The sequence below is a fragment of the Neofelis nebulosa genome, chromosome 5 (assembly GCF_028018385.1).
Source record: "Neofelis nebulosa isolate mNeoNeb1 chromosome 5, mNeoNeb1.pri, whole genome shotgun sequence".
In the NCBI taxonomy this organism is placed as follows: Eukaryota; Metazoa; Chordata; class Mammalia; order Carnivora; family Felidae; genus Neofelis; species Neofelis nebulosa.
Window position 1 is genome coordinate 45962747 of NC_080786.1, and position 12871 is coordinate 45975617.

At 40.6% G+C, this 12871-nt stretch overlaps 3 protein-coding genes across 6 annotated transcripts in view; 1 reads left to right on the forward strand and 2 right to left on the reverse strand.

Moving 5' to 3' along the window:
• Positions 1-6295, reverse strand: part of P2RY14 (purinergic receptor P2Y14) — a 78169-nt gene extending 71874 nt beyond the window's left edge. The window contains exon 1 of the mRNA XM_058730229.1: positions 6181-6295. The gene's annotated coding sequence lies outside the window, so the exon portion shown is untranslated. The remainder of the gene's footprint in view (positions 1-6180) is intronic.
• Positions 1-12871, forward strand: part of MED12L (mediator complex subunit 12L) — a 332574-nt gene that overhangs the window by 195626 nt on the left and 124077 nt on the right. The gene's annotated exons all lie outside the window — the stretch shown is intronic.
• Positions 345-6310, reverse strand: GPR87 (G protein-coupled receptor 87). The gene is made up of 2 exons (XM_058730227.1): positions 6181-6310; positions 345-1463 (listed from the first exon to the last, which is right to left on the reverse strand). Exons 1-2 carry the CDS (start codon positions 6212-6214, stop codon positions 421-423), a joined length of 1077 nt encoding a protein of 358 aa, XP_058586210.1. The 5' UTR covers positions 6215-6310; the 3' UTR covers positions 345-420.

Below are 12871 nucleotides of genomic sequence, written 5' to 3' on the forward strand. Positions count from 1 at the left end.
GGGCCTAGCAATTAATACGTACCTAATTATATCAGACAAAAATGATCCCAAATCTTAAACTCTACAGCTACATAGAGTTGTTTCCTCTCTGTGTTCTTTTATCTCAGAAGTGGCTTCCCAGCAGCAGTATTAGCTGGCAGTGTCCTGGCTTTGCCATGGCATTCTCTGCCTCTGCAGTCTGTTCCTGAAACCCCGAGTCATGAACCTGCCACTCAACTGCACACTGCCTCTCGGTTAGCTCACTTTTTGGCATGCCTTAATGTTTTTCTTAGTTTCAAATGATACCCAAGTTTCATATCATTTTAATTCTCTTTTGTCCGTATTTTGATAGACTGAAGCAAGGATAATCAAAAGAAACATTTATTTACACTCTGTACACTTTGACTGCAAACAAGAGTAGGCCTCCTGACCCCTTAACTCCTACACATCTGTGTAATCATAATATATGCGGACTTCTGATCTTCTGACACTTTGCAGTGACCTGATGCTTTCGCTTCTGGTTCTGATGTTGGATTTTTTGAATAGCCTTCTTGAAAATGACCTACACATGAAAAAGTAAATGATTGGATCTAGGCACACATTGCACGCAGATAGGAAAAGTGTCATTTCTTTGCAGTAATACAGAATTTTGTGTGCAGATTCATCTAAAAGTCTGTCTAAGTGACTGAAAGTAAAAGGAATTCTGCACAAGTGATAGGGTAGAAAGCAGGTGAAGAACACTGCCACAACCACCCTTATGCTCTGGTTATGTTTCCGCTTTCGGCTTGACTGGCTTATGAATTGCTTGCTGGATTTATGGATGTACCTGGATATGGCTATGTAACATCCGATTAGAATCACCAGCACAGCCACAAATAAGCAGCTGTTGACATAAATGACTGCTTCATGCCATTTGACTCCCAAGGGACTTTTAAGTTTCATGCAGTCATGAACATTTTCCTTGGTTAGTTGGCCATTTGTTAGAATGATGTTTGGCAAGGACAGAACAGCCATGATAACCCAAACACAGATAGATAAAACCTTAGTAAAGGTTATGCTATACATTCGAGAGTCCCCAAATGGCTTCACCACCTTCAGATAGCGATCAATGCTTATCAGCCCAAGAAATACGATGGAAGTATACATGTTCGCATAAAATAAAACTGAAGTGTATCTGCAGAGGATAAACTTGAAGTACCAAGGTCCAAATCCTGCATCATGCACTATTCGAAATGGAAATGTCAGTGTCATTATGAGGTCAGCAACCACTATGTTTTTTAGATAAAATATGAAGCTGGTTTTATTCCTAATGTGGAAGAAGATCCACACTGCTAGACCATTCAGCAAGATGCTTGCCACAAATATAATGAGGTAAAGCACAGGCAAGACAATAGTGTCAAATTCGTTGTTAACTGTGATGTTCCTTCCGGGTCCATCGCTCGTGTTACTTGGTGCGTGACTCCCTTGGCTGTTCAGCTCGTTATCTGTCGGAGAAGAGGGGAGACATCACGTCAGAGCTTAACATGTGTGCCCCACAGACTACTAGTCTCCTTGATAGGCTACTGCTATTTGCTATTTTAGGCAAATTAAAATATATCTTTGGCATTTTAAATAGTTACTTTAGTGCATTTTTAATGTTTTGAGTGGCCAGGGCATTAGTGGCCTCTCCCTCAAGTCCTCCCCACCCTCCCCTGAACACATGCACACCCAGGTCCCTTGGGTAAAATGTTGTATTTCTGGTTCTTTATGCCAGTCTTTTGAAAATAAGGAAAAATCCACCAATGGCAGTTATTCTGATTTTTAATTTAGTGTTTGAAATCATTACAAACAGAATCAATAAAGTCTGTTGGCAGAAAATTGGAATTTCCTCTAATGAAAATAAAATGGCTAACACTAGTTATTCTTTTAGGTTAGCCTTTGGCACACACTTTGAAATAACTTTTTAAAATCTCTCCCGGTGTTCAGTTGTTGAATCATCAGTAATTGAGAAACAGTAAAACTAGTGGGTGATTTCTGAAGTTTTTGCCCTTGACTTTCTTACAGAATGTAAGAGCCTTTAAGGGACCATTATTTGGAATAGAAACAAAAAGAAATTGTTGTTAATATAGAAGTTTCTTATCATGGAGAGCAACTTGTTAAAAATAGTTCTAGGCTGATACCTATTTTTATTTACAAGGCTACGCTATACCTGTTGCACTTACATAACATTTTTAAACCTTTTACATTTTTGGAATTTTTAGTTCATGTTGTTAGAGGCCTATGCCGTACCACTCTATCTCATAATCAGTACCATGATGTATGAGAATCTTATTTACATGGCAGCCATGGAAATGGGCCTCTCGTGTCTCCTACTGTGAGGGGAGTGAAACCCATGGGTAGCCCTCACTCAGGGCTCTGAATCCACTCCTGTTTTCTTGCTGATGGACACTTCCCACAGGCTGCTCGAAGCCAGTAACTCCCCACAGGAAGGTTGCTAAGACAAGACTTTTCCTGGGACAGAAGAGTTCCTCTGACAAATGACTTTGGCTGAAAGCCTCATCATTCTGGTCAGAACTTTGGTCAAACTGCATTGAAGTTTGAATCTTCCCACTCATCCTCCTTGCTCCCTTGTCCTGCACAGTGGTCAGACCTGCATTTCAGTCTGTAATCCCTTGCAAGCATTTCCCCAGTAAATCCCTTGGCCATCCATTATGTTTTGTCATCTGCCTTGTTTTCTGTCTTTTAAACCTGGACTAACACAATTTTCAAATGACCTTTTCAGATGTAAGGTCACAAGGAAGGTAATTACTGAGTTTTTACTTCTTTTATTTTTTTATTTTTTATTTATTTTTTTATAATTTTTTTTTTTTTTTACATTTATTTATTTTTGAGACAGAGACAGAGCATGAATGGGGGAGGGTCAGAGAGAGGGAGACACAGAATCTGAAACAGGCTCCAGGCTCTGAGCTGTCAGCACAGAGCCTGATGTGGGGCTCGAACTCACGGACCGCGAGATCATGACCTGAGCCGAAGTCGGCCGCTTAACCGACTGAGCCACCCAGGCGCCCCTTTACTTCTTATTAATATTGTTTATTATAATTACAGTTATGTTTTGGAATGATTTTGTTTTAGAGGTAATAGCATTAATTTTGGCCTCATTTCCCTACATGACAGGCAGTGTAGTATGTACTTTAGTTCCCTTCTTTGAAGAAATATAACAGGGAAGATAGTTTTGATGATTATAATCCAAAAACAGGTTCTTAAATTGCTGCCTGGAATTTAAGTGTGGGCTCTTCCTGAGTAACCTTGTCCTCTTTCTAATTCTTTCCCTTTTATTCTCTGCTACAAGTGTTTTTAAAAACTGGTTTTCCAGGCTGAAATACCCTCACACAGGCTAGTAATTTATAGCTGGACTAGCCTGTTACAATGAGACCCACAGTATTATTAGGCTTTATAAGTTTAAAATGCCTGATTCAGCTGCCATCTATATTAACTGCTGCCAGTTTCAAATATTGTCTTGAACAGTATCTTTCAAGCCTATTTTGACTTAACGAAGTGTTGCAATCTTGGCTGTTTCTGCACCACAAGATCCCCATCAGCATCAATGTTATTAGAAGCTTTCTAAGATGTGCAATTTTACCTGGGTTAAGATAGTGCTTGAATTAATTTCTGCAATTAAACTATTAGCAGTCACTTTCATCTAACCCAGAATAGAACCCTGTGGGAAATGGAGAGAGGGCAAGTAAGTTTTAATCAAGGTAAGTGGTCCAGCCAAGGGACACAGACTGAAAGTGGTCAGCCGATGGCTCTGGCTTACAACAATTATGAATGGTTTTCAAAACCATTGTAAGTGCAAATAGAATGGTTCACAAACTGTAGCCATACTTGGCATGGATATTTCAGCCCTTAGTGTTGACTCACTGAATCTATTGTGCATATACACTGTGGACTGGGAAGACCCATACATCCCAGTGTTGGTTTGGGATTGTGTGTCTGCTCAGTATATCGTTATATTTTAAAGTTTTAATTGTATGGACAAGCACTCTTATGAAATGATTTACTGATCAATTATGGTTATTATTAAAGATGGAGTCTTAAATAAGAATGTCAAAAATAGTATTTAACAAACACTGTGTCTCATAAATGACAGATACCAAGTGCGAGTGGCATTATTCCACAGTGGTTATGGTGGTTTTGTCAGTCTGGTGTTGAGCTTGTTGATTATGTCACCTCATAGTATTTACTTCCTTAGTTTATGTATAAGATTAACATTTTGGAATAATTTAATTCAGTAGGCTAGGCCTAGGCTTGGCTATTTCTTCATTTACAAATTCCACACTTATAATGCAGCTTAAACAGTAAGTTGTTAAACTTGTTATGAATTATTTTATGAAATAATATGGTAGTAGAAAGAAAAAATAATGGTTCTTTAGCAGGAAGAACCATCTGTGAGTTGCTCTGGAAGGCTCAAAACTTGATATAGAGTTTTGTCTGATTTTTTTTTTTAAAGAATTAAGTTTGTGTTCTTTTTTGCCAGCCACTCCCATTATTTCTTCTCTTATGTATCTTTGCCCCAGATTCTCCCAAAGCTGGTGAGTGTGCTCAGAAGCATTTCTGTGCACAGAGCTCACTCTCCGGAACAATGAACATTAAACGTGTGTGGCTCTCTTCACCCAGTTACTTTTATCATGTTGTTCTTCACCGTCAATAAAAAACTTGGCCAAGGTAGGGAACATTTTTAATGACAGGTAGCTTGGTGATTCAATTAAGAAAATTAGAAGGTGTTTTTACAGTGTAAAGGCTATTTTCTCACACACTCCTTGTTTACTAAGATGTTATTACCTGTATTATTTAGCTCAGAGCTTGATACAGAGTGATAATTGAGGGTGAGGATTCCTTTGTTATTTTCTCTCCTGCTCTTCCTTCTCCAACTCCTTTTGAATTAGATTAACAAAGACACTGACATAAGAACCCTATTCCATGGTAAATTAACATTTTGTGCCAGCCTCTGTGAGAGTGGTATTGTAGTCCATGTGTTGACCATTGGGATGTGGCCGTTTTGGTGTGTGTGCGTGTGTGGGTGGGTGGGTGGGGGGGCGTTGTGTGTGTTGGAGAAATGCACGGGGCTTGTGGCCATATATAGCATTCAGCGCTTGTGGCTACTGTATCGGGCCAAGCAGATAAAGAGCACGTTTGTCCTTGCGGAAAGTCCCACTTGAAGCTGGTTTAGTTACTTCAACACTTTGTAAAGTGTAATAAAACAGTAGCCATTTTCCTGGATCTCCCAAGAGTTAAATTCTCTGCAAACATCATTTCGAGGACAGTCTCTAGTGCTTAGTAGATGTTCGTTTACTGCATAACTTAAGTCATTAATTACAATTTGTCTCATTAATAGTGGTCACATGATGAATGATAGAGCGGTGAAGAATCTTGGTCCTTTTGCTTTTGGTATAGCTGCGTTATTGCTCATTGGGGTGTGTCACTCTTTGGCACAAAATGTGAAAGTATCAACAATATGTGACTGCTCTACCTGCCTGGTAGGAATGAAACACAGAAGTCATACAAATTATAGGGTGTCACTACCATGGCACAACTGCCCTTGTGCGGTCAACTTTCCTTGTATGGTCATTGTCCAAATAGTTGCATTTTCTTTTCTTTTTTTTTTTTCAATTTTTTTTTTAACATTTATTTATTTTTGAGACAGAGAGAGAGCATGAACAGGGGAGGGTCAGAGAGAGAGGGAGACACAGAATCTGAAACAGGCTCCAGGCTCTGAGCTGTCAGCACCGAGCCCGATGCGGGGCTTGAACTCACAGACCGCGAGATCATGACCTGAGCTGAAGTCGGATGCTTAACCGACTGAGCCACCCAGGCGCCCCAGTAGTTGCATTTTCTAAATCGGAGAGTAGGCACTTGTTGTCTTTGACCTCCTGGGAAGCGTTGGTGAACCTTAAACTATTACATCTGGAAAGTAACAGATACTTTAGTTTGGGTATAAAAATCTTCCCCAAATCATAACATAATCTTTCTTGTCCTTTTTGAGATGGTCTGTGATTCTGTCCTGCCTGTTCACTGTTTTATATTTAATGAAAGGCCAGGCTTAAATGTGGATTTATTCTGTTAATTGGTACAGTAGCCAATAAAATTCCCAAAGTGTCACACAGTATAAATAACAGTTATTTATGAAAGAAGATTTTCTATGCGTTTTTTTCTACAGCTTACCTGGTAATTTTGCAAGTGTCAAGTTGAGCCCCATTCTTCAGTTGTGATGGACTGTAAGCAAAAATACGTGTCAGGAAACACTCGGGGATGACTGAGGGGAGGGTTCGGCATAGGCTATCCCTGGTTTGAGTCCTGGGTGGGGGGGAAAGGGGGGAAAAGTTAGGAAGGAATTTGAACACAGGAATTCTACCTTTTCTTTAAAAATACATGTATATACCTTCACAATTCAGAAAAGGCATACTCTTTGGATATGAACAGCTGTGCCAAATGAGAGTTGCCTGCTTTGTGTTCTCTTTCAGCCTGCCATGGAGCAAGGACCATTTCTGTGTATGTGGTCTATCTGAATGCCACTCTGTGGCCCTGGGAAAGCTACTAATGTCTCTGTGACTCAGTGTCTTCATCTCTGAAATTAGAATGATAATAATCATACTCCAAGATTGTAATAAGGACTACTTGAAATAGTTCATATAAGGGGCGCCTGGGTGGCGCAGTCGGTTAAGCGTCCGACTTCAGCCAGGTCACGATCTCGCGGTCCGTGAGTTCGAGCCCCGCGTCAGGCTCTGGGCTGATGGCTCGGAGCCTGGAGCCTGCTTCCGATTCTGTGTCTCCCTCTCTCTCTGCCCCTCCCCCGTTCATGCTCTGTCTCTCTCTGTCCCAAAAATAAATAAAAAATGTTGAAAAAAAAAAAAAAAAAAAGAAATAGTTCATATAAGACATTTATCAGAACCTGGGTATAGGAATGCACTCAGAACGTGTTAGCTTATGTGGTCCTCTCCCTGCTTCTACCAAATCCCCCCCCCCCCCGCACCTAACCTGAGCATATAATAAATGCATCTATGACAAGACTTACATGCAGTTGGAGATTATTAAAAAAATTTATAAAGATCTAGTGCTGATGTATGTAAGAGTGTTTTAGAAGCTCACATGTTTTCTTCTTCTTCTTTTTCTTCTTCTTTTTTAAAATCTTTCTTTAATTAGAGAGAGAGCACGTTTGGAAGAGGAGCAGAGAGAGGAGGAGAGAGAGAATCCCAAGCAGGCTCTGCACTGTCAGCAGAGAGCCCTATGTGGGGCTCGAACTCATGAACCATGAGATCATGACCTGACCTGAAATCAAGAGTCAGGTGCTTAACTTACTGAACCACCCAGGCACCCCTAAGCTCACATGCTTTCAAGTATCTATCCTATTCTTATCATCTCTGGGGTTCTAGTTCTGGGTTTACAGTAACCAGCTGTGAGACCTCTAGTAAGTCACCTGACCTTTCTGGAATTGCCCTGAAGGCCCTATAAAATCACTTTTGGGACTGTAATTTGTGTGAGCTTCTATGTTTTCCTCAAACATAGAATTCCATTAAAAATTTAACATCATTGGAACGTTTGCCTCATAAGTCCCTATATTTCTCTTTGACAATTCCATTCAATCTGAAAGTTTTGATTAGGAGTGAAGAATTAAATTGGGTTTGAGTGACGGGCGTGCGATTATGACTTAATACCTTAACTTTTCAGACCTTCAGATTCCATACATTTTTATAAAGATTAACTGAGATCGGGGTGCTTGGGTGGCTCAGTTGGTTAAGCGTCCAACTGTGGCTTGGGTCATTATCTATCTCACGGTTTGTGAGTTCGAGCCCCGCATCAGGCTCTGGGCTAACAACTCAGAGCCTAGAGCGTGCTTCGGATTTTGTGTCTCCCCCTCTCTCTATCTCTCCCATCCTCATGCTCTGTCTCTTGTCTCCTCATAATAAACAAACATTAAAATTAAAAAAAAAAAAAGATTAGCTGAGATCATATGTGCATGTAACATTAAATGCTAGAAAACGTTTCCCCCGGTTCTCCTTCAAGTAGCCCCGTGTTTTTTGGCTTCTCTGAAGTATTGATAAAAGCAGAAATCCTGGAAACTGATTTTGAAAAGTGTGCTGGTCAAGTCCAATGTGTTTATGTTTTAAATGGTTTGCTACAGGGGAAGTCACACTGTTGCTCATGAAACCATGTGAGACTTTCTCTTTACTGATGTTGTTGATAGACTGTGCAGCTGCAGAGATCCCAAGTAACCTCATCCCCTTAAAAGTGCAAAGCAGATTTCTGGCTGGTGTAAGCACTTGCAGTTGCTGAGTCATCAGGAAAAGAGCACTTTGCAGGCAGAAGCATATTGGAGAGTTTGGCAGCAAATGTTTCTTTATCTGTTACTTTGTCCTTTTCTGTTCCCTAGTATCTCGTGAACTTTGGGGGCTAGATTTGGTAGGAGATGGAAAAAACATTTCCCATATTGTTAGTGAACGCTCTCTCCACCAGAATCCTCTCTTTGTGAATTTAGACACCCTATCCATGTCTCGTGTCAAATCACTACATGGTGGGCACCAAAAAGTTTTTTGTTTTTTTTTTTTTTGTTTTTTTGTTTTTTTTTTTTTTTGGTTAACAGAGCATGGACAATGACTCAGGCTCTTAAGAGTCTTTCCTATTTTGGTGTCAGCGTTGCAGGATTTTAAAGTAAGGCAAGGATGTGAAACTCCACTTTGTTTTTAATTATTAAAAATTACTCAAAAGAATGATTGAAGCAGTTTTCTGAACTTCATAACGATAACCCTTGGATTCAGTAAGCCTTTTTTTTTTTCTTTTTTTGAATCAAGCTTCTGATGGAAACATTTCATGGAGTTTACCTGACAAACACCTCTTCATTTGTACATTTCTCTGTTCCCAAGTTACATGGTTTTCTTTCTCTTGGCTTCAAATATACTTTACTGAGTAACAAGAATTCCAATATGGCTTACCCATACTAGAAGAGGAGCTAATATGGGTGAGCCACACGCAACAGCGGGAGAGAAAGCAGAAAGCCATTAAGAAGGACCCAGAAAAGAGACTTGGGGAAAGTATTTATATATCACATTTCTGATAAAGGATTTGTATTCAGAGTGTGCAAAGAACGTTTACAACTTCTTAATAAGAAAACCAGCGAGAAAATAAATGATCTAAAGATTTGTGTAGACGTTTTCACCAAGAGCACACGAAAAGGTGTTCAACATCATTAGTCATTGGGGATATTTAAATAAAAACCTACAATGAGATGTTATTTCCTATCTGCCAGAGTGGCTGTAAATAAAAATGAGAAAATGAAGTGTTGCTAAGGACGTGGAAAAACAGAAACACTTCTGCATTGCTGGTGGGAAGTTAAAATGATGTGGCCACTTTGAAAACAGTCTGATAGTTTCTCATAAAGGTAAAACTAAATTTATCATTCAGCCCAACAATTCCACGCATATATATCTACCCAGGAGAAATGAAAACGTGCCTATGCTGACTCCTGTGGAAATATTTTGGTAGCATTGTTTCTTGTAGCTAAAAGTCAAATCAACCTAAATATCAATTGATGAATGATGGATAAACAAAACGTGGTATAGTCCTGCAGTGCAATATTACTTCACAACCAAAAGGAATGAAATGCAGCTATAATATTGACAAACCTCAAAAAAATTTTGCCAGGTAGAGAAGCTACATGTGAAAGACTACATAACATTTAGATGAAATGTCCAGAAAAAACAAATCTATAGAAGTGGAAAGATTAGTGTTTGCCTCAACGCTGGGGGTGGGAGTTGAGAATAACTGTGAGGATATGAGGGGTTTTATTGGGGGGAGGGGTGATAAAACTGGATTGTGGTGATGGTTTGCAAAACTCTAAATTTACTAAAAAGTATTGAATCATGCTCAAAATTGATACAAATTATGGCATATAAATATCATCTCAAGTTAAAAAGGACAAAAGAGCACACAGAAAGGAAAAGTCCTACAAATAGGCTAGCAACTGACCAACACTACAGATTAGTTTTCAAGACCAAGAGAAACACATAACAGGTACATTCCCTACCTTCTGTTATAGCAGGTGGTGAAATGCAAAGTACATTTAGCAAGAGTTGCATCTCTTGGAGTGTGTGTGTGTGGGGGGGCTGCTTAGCAATATATATGATTCATTCATGAATTTCCTCTTTTGGAATTGGGTCCCAGGGGCATCTGGATAGCTCAGTCAGTTAGGTGTCCAACTCTTGGTTTCAGCTCAGGTCCTGATCTCACTGTTTGTGGGTTTGAGCCCCGCATCAGATCAGGCTCTGTGCTGCCAATGAGGAGCTTGCCTGGGATTGATATTCATATATTCTCTCCCTCTCCCTCTCCCTCTCCCTCTCCCTCTCCCTCTCCCTCTCCCTCTCCCTCTCCCTCTCCCTCTCCCTCTCCCTCTCCCTCTCCCTCTCCCTCTCCCTCTCCCTCTCTCTCCCTTCCCACCTGTTGTCTCTCTCTTTCTCTGTCTCCCTCTCCTGTGGTCTCTCTCTATCTAAAAATGAATAAACAAACTTAAAAAGTACTATAAAAAATAAAATCTTTAGAATTGGATCCCAAATCCAGAGACCTTGGATATGGGTGATGATTTAGACTTCTGGGGAATCCATGCTTCCATTCTCTTAATTATTATTGAAATTATATAGAAGAGTTGGGTTTTAATTAGTTTCTGATAAGATATTTGTGTTTTCTGGAATCTAATTTGTTTTTCAGTTATGGGAAATGAGATACTTTATTCTCCTGTACTGGCCTCTGAGAGTCTCCTCTCTCCTTCTCCATCTCCTTTATTACCATCTGTAAATAACGTGCTTTCCCGAATTTAGACCATGGCTCCTCATTCTTTTATTTCCTTTTCTTCAGGAGTGTTCATGTCTACTTGGATGCTCAGCTATAACATCTCTTCCCTGATCCCTCTTTTCCTTTCCCTAAACTTCAGTCCTTCGTGCACAATGGAATGTGCTATATGTGGATGTTCCTCATAGTCGACAACTCTGAACTTGAACTGTTTTCCCTTTCCTCCATGGAAACCACTTTTCCTTTTATCCCTATTTCTGAATATTTGCTTCATCTCTTGGTCAAAGGAGTGCTTTACAGGGTAGTTCTTTTCCTTGCCCCTTACCTGGTCAGCCCCTTACTTGATCTTCCTGTTTGTCTTATTACATCTTTCCTTTGCTGTGAAGGAAAGCTGTTACAACCCCTACCCCCAAAGGCCCCTTCTAGAACAAGGCCCTCATAGTTTCATGTGTGGGTCACTGTACTGACCTCCTGTCTGGTCTCTGCTTCTTTCCTCTCAAGTTTCTCCTGCTTCTTGTTGGCAGATTTTTTTTTTCTAAATTACCCAAGTAGCCATGCTTTTCTTTTGCTCTCTAAACTCGAGTTATTAAATGGTACGGAAATTCTTGCATTAGAGTTCCTAATCAGATAGAAGGCGTTATTTTTGTTGTTTTGAAGATCGTAGAGGGTGGAAGTTAAAAGAAGCTGGATTTTGATAATTAAGAGTTGCCAGTAAGCTTTGGGGATAAATTTCCCATAATGAATCTTTTGAATTATGGGTACAATAATGTTATCTGCTCTATAGCATCATTAAGAGGTTAACTTAGAATATACATTTATAAATAAGTGCTTTATAAATGTTTTTGTTTGTGTTAAATGTTAGTTTTTATTGGTGTTATTTCTAGTAGTCCTTCCCTAAATGCAATTCAAAGATCATTTTCATTTGATTGGAAACTGTTAACCTTAACCAACCGTCGGGCACCTGGGTGGCTCAGTAGGTTAAGCGTCTGAATCTTCATTTTGGCTCACATCATGATCTCGTGACTCCTGAGTTTGAGCCCCGCATTGGGCTCTGTGCTGACAGTGCACAGAACCTGCTTAGGATTCTCTCCCTCGTTCTCTCTGCAGGCCCCCCGCCCCCCAACTCATGCATGTGTGCACTCTCTCTCTCAAAAATAATTAACGTAAAAAACAAAGACCCATTGCCCTTACTCCTAGCCAAGCACGGTGGCAGTGTGGTGGAGTGTGGGGTTTCAACTTCTGTTACCTTCCAACTTTCTGCCCCTCCGTTTCCTCATGAAAAACACGAATATGAGGATATGTCCACGAAGGGATGACCGCCAGGTTAAAATGAGAATATTTATGACCACCTGGCACCATTGCACAGGGTAGGAGCCGTCTTGCTGGTTCCTGTTGTGTAGTGTAGGAACACAATAGAATTTATCTGGTGATTGATAGGTTGGACACAAAGTGAACCATGTTCTTATCACCTTGTTGATGCCTGGTAGTGTTATGTGGTTTGTGGTCCCAGCCCTTTGACTGATCTCTTTGCTCAGCGAGCTTGCCCTTTAAGTTGTGTCTGAGCCTCATCTGACTGCTGTGTGCACGTAAACTGCAGGGCTGCTGTGCGTCCTCGGCATGTCCCGGCGCCTGCAGGGTGTTGCAATGAGGGCTGCTTCAGCGGTAGTAGTGGCTTGGTTCCAGGACCTCGTTCACGGGCGGGAATCCTGTTGTGCCACCTCCTGCTCCCCCAGCTGAGAGCTGATGAAACCACTCAAGAATGTGATGTCTGATGTAGGCCCAAGCTTCACAGCCATTCCTGAGGTTAGATGGTATCGATGCTTAGAGGCCTGGTTTTTGTTGTTGTTGTTGTGTTTCTTTTTTTTTTCTTTTTTTAACCATCCATTGATATCCTCCTTTCACTGAGGAGGTGGTGGAATGAGGGTGGTGGAAAAGGACTACTGTGTTCTCAGTGTCTCCTTTATTTTAGACCTTGGACCAGTTGCTTGATGTCTCGTACAATCCTCAGAGCAGTCCCATGACCTAGGTGCTTCGTTCCCTTTCCTCCCCCCAGGTGGGATGATCTGAGGCTCAGACT